At 34.5% G+C, this 13459-nt stretch overlaps 1 protein-coding gene across 14 annotated transcripts in view; it reads left to right on the plus strand.

Moving 5' to 3' along the window:
• LOC128211269 (kinase non-catalytic C-lobe domain-containing protein 1-like) overlaps window positions 1-13459 on the plus strand; it is a 51918-nt gene that overhangs the window by 31835 nt on the left and 6624 nt on the right. For 8 of the 14 annotated variants that reach the window (XM_052915858.1, XM_052915856.1, XM_052915865.1 and 5 more), the window contains 12 exons: window positions 318-395; window positions 1945-3760; window positions 4908-5055; window positions 5526-6405; window positions 6907-7069; window positions 7495-7586; window positions 7912-8117; window positions 8674-8784; window positions 9562-9588; window positions 12010-12154; window positions 12424-12561; window positions 13005-13031. In XM_052915858.1, coding sequence (XP_052771818.1) covers window positions 318-395; window positions 1945-3760; window positions 4908-5055; window positions 5526-6405; window positions 6907-7069; window positions 7495-7586; window positions 7912-8117; window positions 8674-8784; window positions 9562-9588; window positions 12010-12154; window positions 12424-12561; window positions 13005-13031 — 3831 coding nt within the window. The remainder of the gene's footprint in view (window positions 1-317; window positions 396-1944; window positions 3761-4907; window positions 5056-5525; window positions 6406-6906; window positions 7070-7494; window positions 7587-7911; window positions 8118-8673; window positions 8785-9561; window positions 9589-12009; window positions 12155-12423; window positions 12562-13004; window positions 13032-13459) is intronic. The other 6 variants (XM_052915864.1, XM_052915867.1, XM_052915870.1 and 3 more) reach the window with 3 other exon arrangements.

The following is a 13459-nucleotide window of genomic DNA, read 5'->3' on the forward strand; positions in this document are numbered from 1 at the left end:
CATAAACATTGTACGGTAGTCTGCGATTAAACCAGTGTTGTAATATGAAAATAATCCACCTAATAATTTAAGTTTGTTATTTGACATTCACGAAATGTGTGAAATTCAACCACAGGGCCTGCAATATAACTTCAATTTTGTGTAAAATTGAGATAGAAAAATAACAATAAACAGAATAATTTTATATAGAAACAGAAAGAATAAATTTGGGAACGGGGATGGGGGGGAGAGGGTTTGATGTAACTAGAAAATGGTGGTATCAGAGATGGACATATTGAGTTTCGACTTTAATCCAATATCATTAATTTGTATTCCAGGCTTGCAATGAACACAGTAATGGACAGAGCTCTGATAGTGTGTGTGCTCAGATCTTCCAAGATGCCTACACAGCTTTGGTACATAGTTGTTTTTTTAAATCTGTTTATTCAATAGCTTTTAATTATTCAAATGTAGTTAATGGGACATTTGAGCTTGAAACATCCTGTTCTCATGAATGGTTTTCTTTAAAGGTTCCACAACGTTTAAAATCATTAAAAGTTTACCGTATTATATCATGTATAGGACGCTAGCATAGATAGGACGCAGGCAAAAAAATAGTTGAGAAAACGGGTAAAAACCCCTAATATATAAGATAGGACGCAGCGGAAAAATATCAAAATCGGAGCCGAAAAATTGAGGTTGGTCAAGTATTTATAACATATATATTGAAGTAAAAAACAAACAAAAAATTGTATATAAGGCATATTTTGGTAACTGTCTTGTATATTTTGATAATTATTGTCATATTTTGGTAATTTAGCGTACACAACAATGATATATGTCTTGACATTTTGAGAACATTTACGCATATTATAAGACTTATACAAATGCCGTAATAGTCCCGACTGACAGTCAACCGTTGCAACCGTTGCAATAGTCTCGACATGCCTTCTGAATGTCTGTCAACCGTTGCAGCCGTTGCAATCGCAACACAACTGTGTATTGTCAAAACTGATGATTGTTTTGATAAGGCTTGTCGCTGTGCGGATTAAAGCATGTCGGCATAATTAAGTGTCAGTAATTAGCCTTGACAGCGGAAGGCACATCGGGTAAAGTGCGAACAAACAACCATAAGATATTACCATCACAATAGTTTGTTCTATTGATGTTTTTCTAATAACAGACAGCGGGGTTTTTCACACCTTCGCACATCTGAAAAGATTTGATAGTGACAATAATGCTACTTTGCGTTATGCACATTCATTTATCAATTTTTTAAAACAGTAACATACAACAAAATGTTTTGTAAAATATCGAAACATTAAAATCATAAACAACGATTAATTGATATTTACCTCCTTTCCCGATTTCCGTTGCCGTTATAACTCAATCTAGTTAAAGTGCACTCACATCGAGTTTTTGTGAGTAGCGTCCCTTTTATAAAAAAAGTAAACACTCGTGTTTTTTTTTCAATTTATTTCTCAATAAATCATTTTAAAGTAAACATTCAATATATTTCTGCGTGTGTTAACTTGCGTGATTTTACCTACGTTTGTTGTTCTCTTCGGTGACGCAGTACAGATACTTACTATTACCGCGTTCTTCCCCGGTCCGATATTTTCGACCTGAAATGGACTTGGAAAAAAACAGATGAAATTCTAATAGCATAGAAAGGACGCAGGCAATTTTTAAGGCGTGAATTGGGGGTAAAAAAGTGCGTCCTATGCATGATATAATACGGTAACTTCTTTATGCAACATGAATAATCGCCAATTAAAGTCTGATAGTGGAAGCAACACATTTTTGCAATTCCACGAAGTAATGGCTAAATGATAGTTAGATGACATGAATTAAAATCTAAATAATTATAAGGTTAGCATCCAATTAAATAGCTAATGTTTTACTGTAAAGAATGCTTCCAGGCATTACTGACAATTTAATCATGTCATAATTTTTTTTCTTCAGGGTGAGAAGGAAAACAGATCTCAGAAGGCACAGAAAGAGGAAACACCAGCTCCAGCCAGTGTGTGTACCCCGTCTGCATTTAAACCTGCTGGGGGTTCATCCTTCCAACCTATCAAACCCACTGCTGTAGGGTCAAATTCCAGTGCTTTCTCTAGTACGGGAGCATTTTGCCCCATTCCTAAGAAGCCTGAGCCAAAAAAAGAAGTCGGTGAACCTAGAATACCAAGTGCTTTCTCTTCCCCTGCCACTCACTTTAAACCAATCATATTACAGCAGACATCTGGTTCGACTAATGAGATGGCTTCTAACAACCAGGAGAGTAAAAGTGGTAAGGTAAAAGAAACGGACAAAACTAGTGCATCAAAACCATCATCAGCAGCTAATTCTCAAAAGAAACCAACTGCAGTAAGTCCTGATCAGAGTAATGACAAAGAAAAAGAAGTTGTGAAAAAATTAAAGGAGTTGAAGAAAAACTTGATGAAACACAAACAACAACCGTCAATGGCAAAGGAGATTGAAAATGAGGATGCAGTGACTGAGACCTCAACCCCTAGCAAGAAATCTCTTCCAGCCATCCCAAAGAAGTCTAGCTCATCAAAAAGTAGTGAAAAATCATCAAAGAGAAGACAATCTAGTGGTGCGTTGGAAGCTTTGTTAAAAGAAATTCAAAAACAGGGAAATGTGCCGGACACTAATTCTCTGGCCTCAGCCATTGCTGGTGTATTAAAAAGCCATTTACATCAAGGTGATAGTGCAACTAAACCTCACATAACAAATGCCAGTGATAATCAGGGTAAAAGTACCCAAGAACTTGATATGAGTGTGACCTCTGCACAAGCCTCATTGGCTCAAGGTCAAATGTTGCAAAATTTGAATATTCCTCAGCAGTATCATTCCCAGTTAGTTGGACAGACAATGTCACTTCCTATGCAACATTATGGTGGGAATATGATTACTGGGCTTCCACAGTTTCAATTTCAACAAGATCCTGTCACTGGATTCTTACAGTTGGTGCCAGTGGGGGTTGTTCCTATGCGACCTCAGAGTGTCCATAGCAACAGCGGAAGTATGCACAGCGCCCCAGACTTAGCCTCACCAACTGGCTCAGGTACAATGATGAAGGATATTACTTCTCCGGATATGTCCCCAAAAGTGTATCATAATCAGAGTGACGCGAGTAACTCAAGTGCAATAGGTGACGGCTCAGGAACACGGGTCAAAGTGCCACATGGCCGAACTGCTAAAGACCTTGTGCAAAAAACTGCTAATTTACGTGCCAAAAATGTAGGACGACCCTCTCCTTCTAATCTTCTTGGCTCACCTCAGCAGTCAAATGGTGGATTATCAAAGTGGAGATCGGAACATACATTAGAAAACAAGACTGAAGCTCTGTTTTATTCCGACTCTGAACGAGCCAAGCATGCCTCATATTCTAGTCTTTCATTTAACAATAAACTCTCAGCAGGGTTTGTGTACGACGACTCAATGGTACACCAGGGATCGTACCGACACCCCGCCATTCCTCGCCCCCAAAGCCAGTATGGTCAACCCCATTATCGGTCTCCAGATGATCGGCACCCCCTCAACTCTACGACCTCCTCCCCCTCTCCCTCAACACATGATAGCGGAATCGGGGGCATGAATCATGGGATGTACAGGGGTATTGGGCCAGGCGCAGATATCAGCCTTATGGAAAGGCTACTCAGCAATGTGAATGTCAAACAGCAGAAAGTACTCGGTAAAATCGTACATCTGCTGAGGGAGGAGTTTGCGTTTGATGGATACATGGAGAATGGAGTGGAAGATTTAGCTATGGGTTAGTAAAGATCTTATTATTAATTTAATGATAAAATATTTCTATGTATGTGATGAAATCATTTCCATTTAAATTCCAAAATGAATCAAATCTACTTACAGGGGATATGAAATTAAGTTTTTTATTTAAAAGGAATTTTGCTTTTGAGTTTGACCTTATTGGACATTTATTTTTTCCATTATTATCCAAGAGCAAGTCTTGATAACTATAGATACATAGGTAAACACAGGTGCACATGAAATATACAGAATAACATGTCCATGTCGTATTAATTAAGTTCCTCTCTTTGGAGAAATCAAAGTGGATCAATTGAAATTTTTAATAAATGAAAGTTTTGAATGTGGAATGCTGAACATGTCTTTCATAACTTACATCAAGTAATTATAATTTGAATTTCTTTTGTAATATTGGATTTTGAGCCTTTGGTCGGAAATTCATATTTTGCAAAAATAAAACCAGTTGCACTAGAAATAAATTATTGAAGGATTGATTAGCGCACTTTATGGAATTTGCTCGCATGCCCTACTGTGTGCATACAACATTAAAACAAGAAAATATGTGATCAATACTTATATTTACATTTGAAATAATTGTTCATTATGAAAAAAGATTAGCAGCATCTTCTGCAGTTGCGTAATTGTTCTTAGATATATTTAACCGACAACATTATGTTTGTATAAAGAATAGCTGATATTTGTAACATGGTAAAATTCATTGGTTAAATGACGTTATCCAATCAGAGTTCAATATTGAAATAAACAATGACATAATGCAAATCATACTATATGAACGTCAAGTTTTATTTGTGTAAATGACTAGGCGAATAAAATTTATAAATTTATAAATAACTTTCACTTCATGTTCCGAAAAATAGCCAGTGATACAGCAAATATATGATTTTATGCCATATTTTACTGTGTATAGGATGCTAGCATAGATAGGGAGCAGGAAAAAAAATACATGAACAAATAAAAAATATAAAATTTTACTTAATACTATAGATAGAACGCAGTGAAAAAAAAATGATAAGCAGACAACATTTTTGGGGTTTTGACAAAATTTATTAAATTGTTAAAATGGCAAAGGTAATTCTTTTTGTTAAAAAATTATTGCCATTTTTATAATTTGAGTGACATGCACATTTCAGCGGAATACATATTGTCCCTGGGAATGTTGAAATGGGAGACGTTTAAAAGCGCAATCAGCGAGAAATACAGCGACCTCTACTTCCATGATACGCTTCTAAACAATCTGTATGCCTCAGTCAATAGCAATAGACCAGTGTCTGTAAACAGGTAATAACATAAATTATTCCAACAAAAACAACGAGCAATTTTGATCCACCAATAAAGACACCATGCTTAGGTGGTATATTTGTTATGTTAACTCACAAATTTAAAGATCTGTTAACTATTATTTAGTTTATTTTTGACTAATTGTTCTTCAGCCAATTATATAAAAATGGATAAGTTATTCGCAGATTATCATAAGTCTATTTATAGCACATTTAAATAATATGATTTGTTAGTATTACCTTCGGATATATCTATTGTATGATCAATAGACATTTAAAATGACGTTGACCCAAACCAAATATCAACCAGTTTTTCACATTTGGCTGTTGTATCTGTGCTATATAATAATTTATTTTCATCATGTTATAACTGTGTTTTTTATTCAATCTCATTAAAAATTGGTAAATCCCTTTATTTACCTTATATCAGTATTTTTAGGCAAATTTCTTTTTAAAAATATCTAATTTCAGAAACAGTTCAGGGGGTCAAAGCAGGGTACCAGTCAGTCAGAAGTCATCCCGCCACAACAGGCAAGCAGGACACCGGGATGATGACTCTTCCAGCCTATCAGAAACTAATGAAGGGCCAAGGGAGGCCACTCACAATAGACTACAACCCAATTTGTCTCCCATGGGAGGACAAAATATGAAACCTAGACATAATGACACATCTGACTCAACTGATAGTGAGACATATTCGAAACGCCGTAGGATAAAAACTAAGCATGAGCTTGATAAGATGAAGAGTTCGTCGAATAGTAATTTGTTGTCGGAAAATATTGTTGGTGAGCAGACTGTGGTATCTGCATCACAGCCCAGTGAGGGTGCTATTGTGCCAAATGGAAACATTGAAACCAAACCTCCAAAAGTCCCTGGGTCTTTCAATAATGTATCCACTACAAACTTGCCAAGCAACAAGACTGTTGTCCCCAATGTGGATGTGAACCAGTCAAAATCTAGTGTAAATAGTAATTCATCTCAAGTTGTGACTAGCCTTAATGGTTCTCTTGGTTTTCCTCTAGTGAATAATTCTAATCAAGGACTTACACAAGTGAACTCCAATCAAGGACCTCCTCCAGTTAATTCCAATCAAGGACCTAGAGTGAAAAATTGTACCAGTCATCTACAGCAATTATCAGTAAATGGTACAACCAGTCCACAAAAGGTAGAGGCCAAGGACACTGGTTCAAATCGACCAATCAGTGTGTCCTCCCACAGCAGCGGCCAATCAGATTTGGACAAAGAGGTCACTGAGGGCATTGCCGTGGAGAGGAAAGGTCATGTGGTCTACCACTGGGCCATGATTCACCTTAGCATGTCACAAGAAATGGAGAAATTTATGCATGAAATTGTAAGTTTAGTACTTATTTAGTATTTTCTTGTGTTTTTTTAACAGGGAATGTCATGGTATTTTCATAGCACTGGTGAAAGTGTTGTGCAAAACTTGAATCTCCAAATCAAAGAATAAATGAGTGTTGAGATTTCAGATCATTTTTTATTTCATTCAACTGTTCTTGAATGTAATTTTATATCACAGTATTAACAGGGTATTCATTTAGGGCAGTTTTGATCAAATGTGGTGTTTTTTCAATCATTTTAGAAGAGATATTGTAATAAGTCTAACATGTGAATTTGAATTCAAGTAGCATAATACCAAAGATGTGTTGAATTCCCAATCCCATTGCTAAAAAACAGTTGCAGACTTTAAGAATCTTGGTACATTATATCCCCATATTTAACTTAACTTAAACCTTTAAAAATATGTACTTGTACATTTAGAAAATCCATATTCTATAAACTTTTGATGATTAATTATTTTCAAGTCACTATTTGTGTTTGATTGCTTGGCTAGGATGAGCAGGATGGGAAGATGTTACAGCAGAGGCTTGGGACACTGGAACAACAGCTGAAGATGGAGCGAAGGATGAGGAAGAAGACCCAGAAGTTCTATAAGGGCCGCATAGAGGCCAATAAGACATTACTGGAGATGAACAAGACTGACAAAACTGCTAAAGGTGAGATCATTATGTTAACTACTGACTTCCAGAAAACTAGAGGGGAGAATGCTGATATTGTGGTGATTAGGTAATGTATGAATTAAGGTTTTGCAAGGGCTTAACCAGATCCTGCTGGTGACCCAAGGGAGTAAATTCATTGACCCAAGTAAAAACATGACTTTTGTTATTTCAAGTTGCATATCGACAAGGTTATTGTAGCTAATCAACTTCATTGGCATTTGTAAAACAGGGGCAGTAACTTGTAAAACAAGGCAAATGTAACTCGGAAATGGTCAAGAGAATCGACTTTGTTGACATTTGTAAAACAGGGGCAGTAATTTGTAGAACTAGGCAAATAACTCAGAGATGTTCAAAAGAATCAACTTCATTGACCTACAGATGTAAAACAAAGAGAGTAAAAATATGTCTTTTCATTATTTCAGGGGAGAGGAACCAGATCTTGCAGGTTGCCAAGGATATCACAGAGATGACTAAGAGGATCAACTTCATTGACCTCTGTAAAACACACATACAGGTAGACATTCTTACGCTTGATAACATGATTAAATACATGAACATTGTGAAGACTGAGCATGATTACATTTATGATTTAAAATAGCAGCTAAAAAAAAAAATCAGGATGAAGTCGCATGCATCTCCAACTTAAAAACGATTCTTTGAAGAGATTATCAAAAACATGGTTTGTTTATATGAGAGATTGAAACTCTGTGCGTAAAACTTTCTCAACTGCATTGAAATGTGACCATTTTGGGAGTTCCTGCAGCTCCAGCCCTCCCCTGAAAACTCCTTTTCCTCCTTTCATCATCAGTTAAGTTACCATGAACATTTTTGTTACACAGATGCTGTTAGCTGAACTCCAAGGTATAGATGTGAGTTATCTCCACTCCATCGCAGTGTGCCCCCTTGGGGAGCCCTTACAGCTCCAGCCACGCCCAGACAACCCCCTTCTCCAGTTCCAGACCCTGCGGGAGCCCCATTCCGGGTGTGAGATACAGGCACTGCATGCGGGCTCACCTGAGGGACTTATGGCCTATCTGTTTGCATCGTAAGTACTAGGATTTAATCATTGCCAAGTGTTTTTGTCTTCACATTAAAGAATTTCTTTGATGAAGTTTTGTTGCCAAAGTAATATTTTCAATCACAACATGAAATTAGACTAAATAGAGCAGATTTAAACTCACACATATTTTGTATGTAAGGTAAAAATCAATGATTCTAAAATTGCTGTGAATGACCTAATTTAACCGGTGTTATGAAACAAAGTTTATTTTCAATAACTCAGTTCATGATTGCATGAATAAATGAGAAAGGAAACACATCATAACGATATCTTTTTTTTAAATATACTATGTATAAATATATATATTATCATGCACATAATAACTATTCGGAAGACATTGATTGATGAACATTGAAGACCTTTAATTTGAAAATGTTTCACAATAAAGTTAACCATAACTTCAAAAATCTATTACTAATGCGATAGTTTAGCTCAGGAAACAGTCCATTAGCCTTAAAAAAAACCTATTTAATAGCTTAACAATTGCCCATCATCATGCCTGTTTACAAAGTATTTATAGCTTCTTTATTACTTTTCCCAGGACGGCGCTGAGTGATGGTTACATTCACCAGTTCCTCTTTTGTTACCGCTACTTCACGACAGCAGCTGATGTTCTAGATTTTCTCATCACCAAATATGTCTCAGCATCTAAGTAAGTGTTCATTACCAGGTCTGAACAGAGAGTGAATTCATGCATTGATCCCCCTTTTCTTTATACAATGGACTGACCCCGTCTTTGATTATGGGTTATCCCATTCTATTTGAAGGGAAATATCATGCTACTCTTTCCCAGTCCTTTATAAAAGGATCTAAATAACTGTGTGATCTTTAGAAGACTCTATATTTGGTGAAATCTAAACCAGATCTTGCCAGAGCTTATTTTCCCTTTCATCATAGGCTTGTATATTATCATTTTTAGCTAATCATATTTCAGTACTTTTTATGTTAATTTTGCATAGAAAGTAGAAATATTTGCCTCATAATTCATTTATTTTGATTTTTAATTAAAAAAGAATGATACACAGAATAAATCATTAATAAGGCCTTCCTCAAAAGTTCATGTGTGCAGATGCTCAACTCAATCTTCTTTTAATTAGTTGGTTTGTCAGAAACTATTTTTTCATACTGAGTGATATGTATGGATCTATTTTTTTATACACAAGAGCAAAACCATCATTGTAGACCGCTACGGCTAGTACACTCTTACTATCTTTCGATGGAGAACAACATTCAACACAAGAAATTACTTTTGCCTATCCATGGCAGTCAGGGCTTCTCTGGCGAATCACTGTATAAATAACATTTAAGGATGGCCTTATTTTTTTTTATTTTTGAAATCCGCATAACAATATGTATACATCATTTGCCTTCTTATATATTCTGTATCTTGGCTTTGACCTTCATATATGATTATTATTTGTGCATACAGAGTGCTTACACTAAAAATTAAGAAAAGGTAAGCTATACCGCTCACAGCCTTTTTCCTCTAGTCTGTTGTCGGCATGAAAAAGCTGCTTATATTCTGTTTAATTATCTGAAGAACTTTTCTGGCCTGTTGGGGTGACATGTAGGTTGTTTGTTATGAATTTATATTGAGTGGGAACTATAAACTTTCTTAATTATTCGTTGTGTACTTTGAAATTAACTGCCAAACTGCCAAATTGCAAAAAAAATCTTATATTAAAAGATACACAACTGAGTTTGTTTGACTAATGGTTCATTCATTTTAATGTTATCATGCTTGTTCTTGTCCAAAAAAAATCTGTATATTATATTGCATATTGTATTAAGTTCTGCCGTCAATTGTATAAAACTGGATAAATGATACTCAGGTTATCTAGTTTGAAATTAAAAGCTATTTGATTGGTCAATTGTAATTAATGGATAGATATTGACCAATCAATACATGCAATGGCTAACTTTAACCAAACCAAAGAAAAATCCAATTTCATTCAATTGTCTGCTGTTGACCAACATGTCACTTCAACACTGTCTTTATTACATCAGCTAGATTAATGCCTTTTTTCATTTCGAATCCATTAGATAATCACTTTTGTTAATTTGTCATTGTAGCATCTTATACAATTAGTTATAAAAGTGTCTTTATTTATGTAAGTATTATTAAGAAAAATCTTTACTTTTAAATTTAAGCTTTTGTGGCAAATTGAAGTAGAAATTTCTTTTGAATCATTCAAATTAAACATAGTATAATAGATGTCTATCTAGAAAATTGCGGTATAATATTCAAGATCTTTGTAAGTGTATGTAGAAATTAGAAGCATGATCTCAGGGACTTATTCTCTCCGAGTTATTTGTAACCATAGTCATTTATTTATATCATATTCATTTTTCCATGCTTTCTCAACCATTCTGCTCATTTGCTGCAGATAATTGTTGCAATCAGACTAATTACAGCTGGTCGCGTCAACTTCTGGTGTTTGGGACTTTATCTTTGTTGTTCTGCTGTTGTTGTTGTTGTTGTTGTTGTTGTTAATTCATTTATTAAAAGTAACTACATGTAAATGGATTTAGTCCAGTCAGGTGAACATTTGGCTTGTTAAAACATTATATGTAAAATAATACAGATCTATGGTGAAGTAATATCTTTGATGATGTTGTTAATATGAAAAGAAAACTTAATTAAAAATGTGAGATTTAAGTAATTTTAGGAACTTGTACCATAATCCATGAGTAACAAAGGTTACTTTTATGAATAATATTAAAACACACACACACACACACACAAGCATAGGAAGGCCATCCTTGAAGACTGCTTATTTGCCTGAACTTCTTAACTTAAGTGAGTTTGTTTAACTGGTCCAAAATTATCTTAAGGACTTATAGTCCTGAGTCATATCGTCATTGAAAACACCAAAACACTTCAGAAATTGGGAAAAGCACCAAACTTGGCACAAATATGAAAAAACTCAGTTTAAAACAATTTGAGACCTAGACTCATCTTGTAACTTTCAAAATGGCCGACTAGCGGCCATTTTTCAAAATGGCCACCAAACGTTATGGAAGTTAACGTATCTGGCCCCGATTTCTCAAAACTTCTTAAGTCCCTTATAACAGGATTAAGCTAATCTCACTATTTTTGTTGTTCTATAAAGTGTGTTATATTAACTTCTTCAAGAATTTTTAGAAATTATGTAGGAATAATCTGTATGATTATCAGAATAAACCATTTTTCATTTATCAAAATCCATTTTCAGTATGTATTTTGGCTAATTGAAATAAGCGACTTAAGCCTGTTAAGCTTAAGAAGTTTCGAGAAATTGAGGCCTGATGTACAAATATGATTTTCGTTTTTATCGCCATTGGCTGTAAAGTTTAATTTTGAAATGTGGTGACCCAATATAAGTTAAGTGTTATTTGAAGGGAAATTGCATGCTGATTGACTTATATGTGAAATAAAGAACCAAAAATACACTACACCAAATGATATTGTTTGTGTTTTTGTCCTTAATTCAACTAAAATCATACTTGAAATGACCGATTTTGAAATTATTCCAGGTAAAAAATCATGTTTGTAATATTTCTATCGGTGTAAGTTTACAAATAATTTCTCTTCACATCAAAAGCTTGTAAATAATACCAAAATAATTGGAGACAACAGGCATGCTAAATTTACATAATTGAGTATCAGATTCCTAAACATAATATAAGGGACGGAAATCTACAAGAACTTTTTGCCTACTTCAATGAGTCAGTTTGAGGCATCACCAAATTTTTATGGATATGAGGTCATTTTACTATCTCATATTATACAGCTTTGAGAATTTTTGATATGTTTATTCATTGACACATCAGAGTCAAGAAATACCTTAAAATATCCTGAATTAAATTATTTAATGACCTTTTAAATTTTCTTCAGGTCTGGATCAACAGAGGTGAATATCTCCCGTCTCCAGCAGCGAGTAGTTGACCTGCTACATTACTGGATGGAGGGATACTTCTCAGTGGATTTCCGAGGCAGACCCGGGCTTATCAGCTCACTTAGAGATTTTGTTAAGGAGCATGTGAGTGCAAAATGGTTAAAAAAAATAAAGCAATAATTTTTGTCAAAATTAAGATACCTCATCGACATAAAGGACAGCTTGCTTTTGGTGTGGAAATGATACATTAGGAATAGAAAATCACCGGTATAAAATATTGGGTATCAAATTTGACTGAAATGGTCCCTAAAAAAAGCATTAATATTGGAGCAAAAAATATGAATAAACTAACATTCCTTATTTTACTACCGGGTGTGTTTAGCGAAACTTCAATTATTTCCCCTCTCTCACAGATTCAAGAAGAGTCAGAGGGAGGTCAAGGACTTCTGGCATTGCTTAGCAACTGTTGCTCAGGAAACCACCTAGAGCTGTCCAGCTCTGACCCAGATGAGGCAGACATGCACTTCTGGCAGCGGTCAGAGAAACAGAAGGTAAATTAAATGATATAGTAATGACCTTTAATTTTGACCTTGTGCATCATTTTCTGATCAGAGTGATTTCTAGAAATGTTATTTGCAATTTTTCTCATGATATTTTCAAGTTTCTCAGTCATCAACCATTGGATTTTTTGATGTTTTTCATGAGATCTTTTTTTTTTTAATAGTTGATTTGTGTACTTTTTTATCAGAATTTCAGTCCTATTTAAGTGTTCATTATTCTTAAATTAGCTTTGATTTTTAAATGTCCAACATGTATATTCATGAAGTATGGATATAAGAGCCATTTTAGTGCCAATACAGTTTTCAATTATTAAATTGATAATTTATATGAAGATAACAATTAGTTTAAGTTTGAATGAAACATCCATTATTGCTTAAGTGTTACACTTATTGTAAAATATCACTTATCTAAAAAATTCACTGATGATTTATAGCAGATGCTTGGAGAAAAGAAAAAAGAGGTATAACTAGTGCATCCTTATATATGTAGCTCAATTTCTAAATAACGTAATAATATCATGTATGTCCTGTAGATCGTTAAATGTATCTTAGTTAACATACAAAAAGCCATATCAGGTTGTTGTTTTTTATGTGAAGTACTTGTATGAAGTTTTAGCTGATTGGTCAAATGATTGTGTATCATTGTATGAAGTTTTGGTATGTTGGTGCTTGTAACTGTGAATTTGTGTATAGTTATTTGGTTAATATGGAATTTTAAATTAACATGAACGAGAATTGTTGTTTGCAAAAAGATAACATGAAGAAGATTGTTATAACAAAAACTTAACATGAACAAGACTTTTACAACAAAGTTTGATGTGGCTTTTATGTATGCATCCAAAATGCCTTTATTGTAAATGACGAAGAAAATGTATAACCATGTCCAATT

Source organism: Mya arenaria, chromosome 12 (assembly GCF_026914265.1).
Source record: "Mya arenaria isolate MELC-2E11 chromosome 12, ASM2691426v1".
Classification (NCBI taxonomy): domain Eukaryota; kingdom Metazoa; phylum Mollusca; class Bivalvia; order Myida; family Myidae; genus Mya; species Mya arenaria.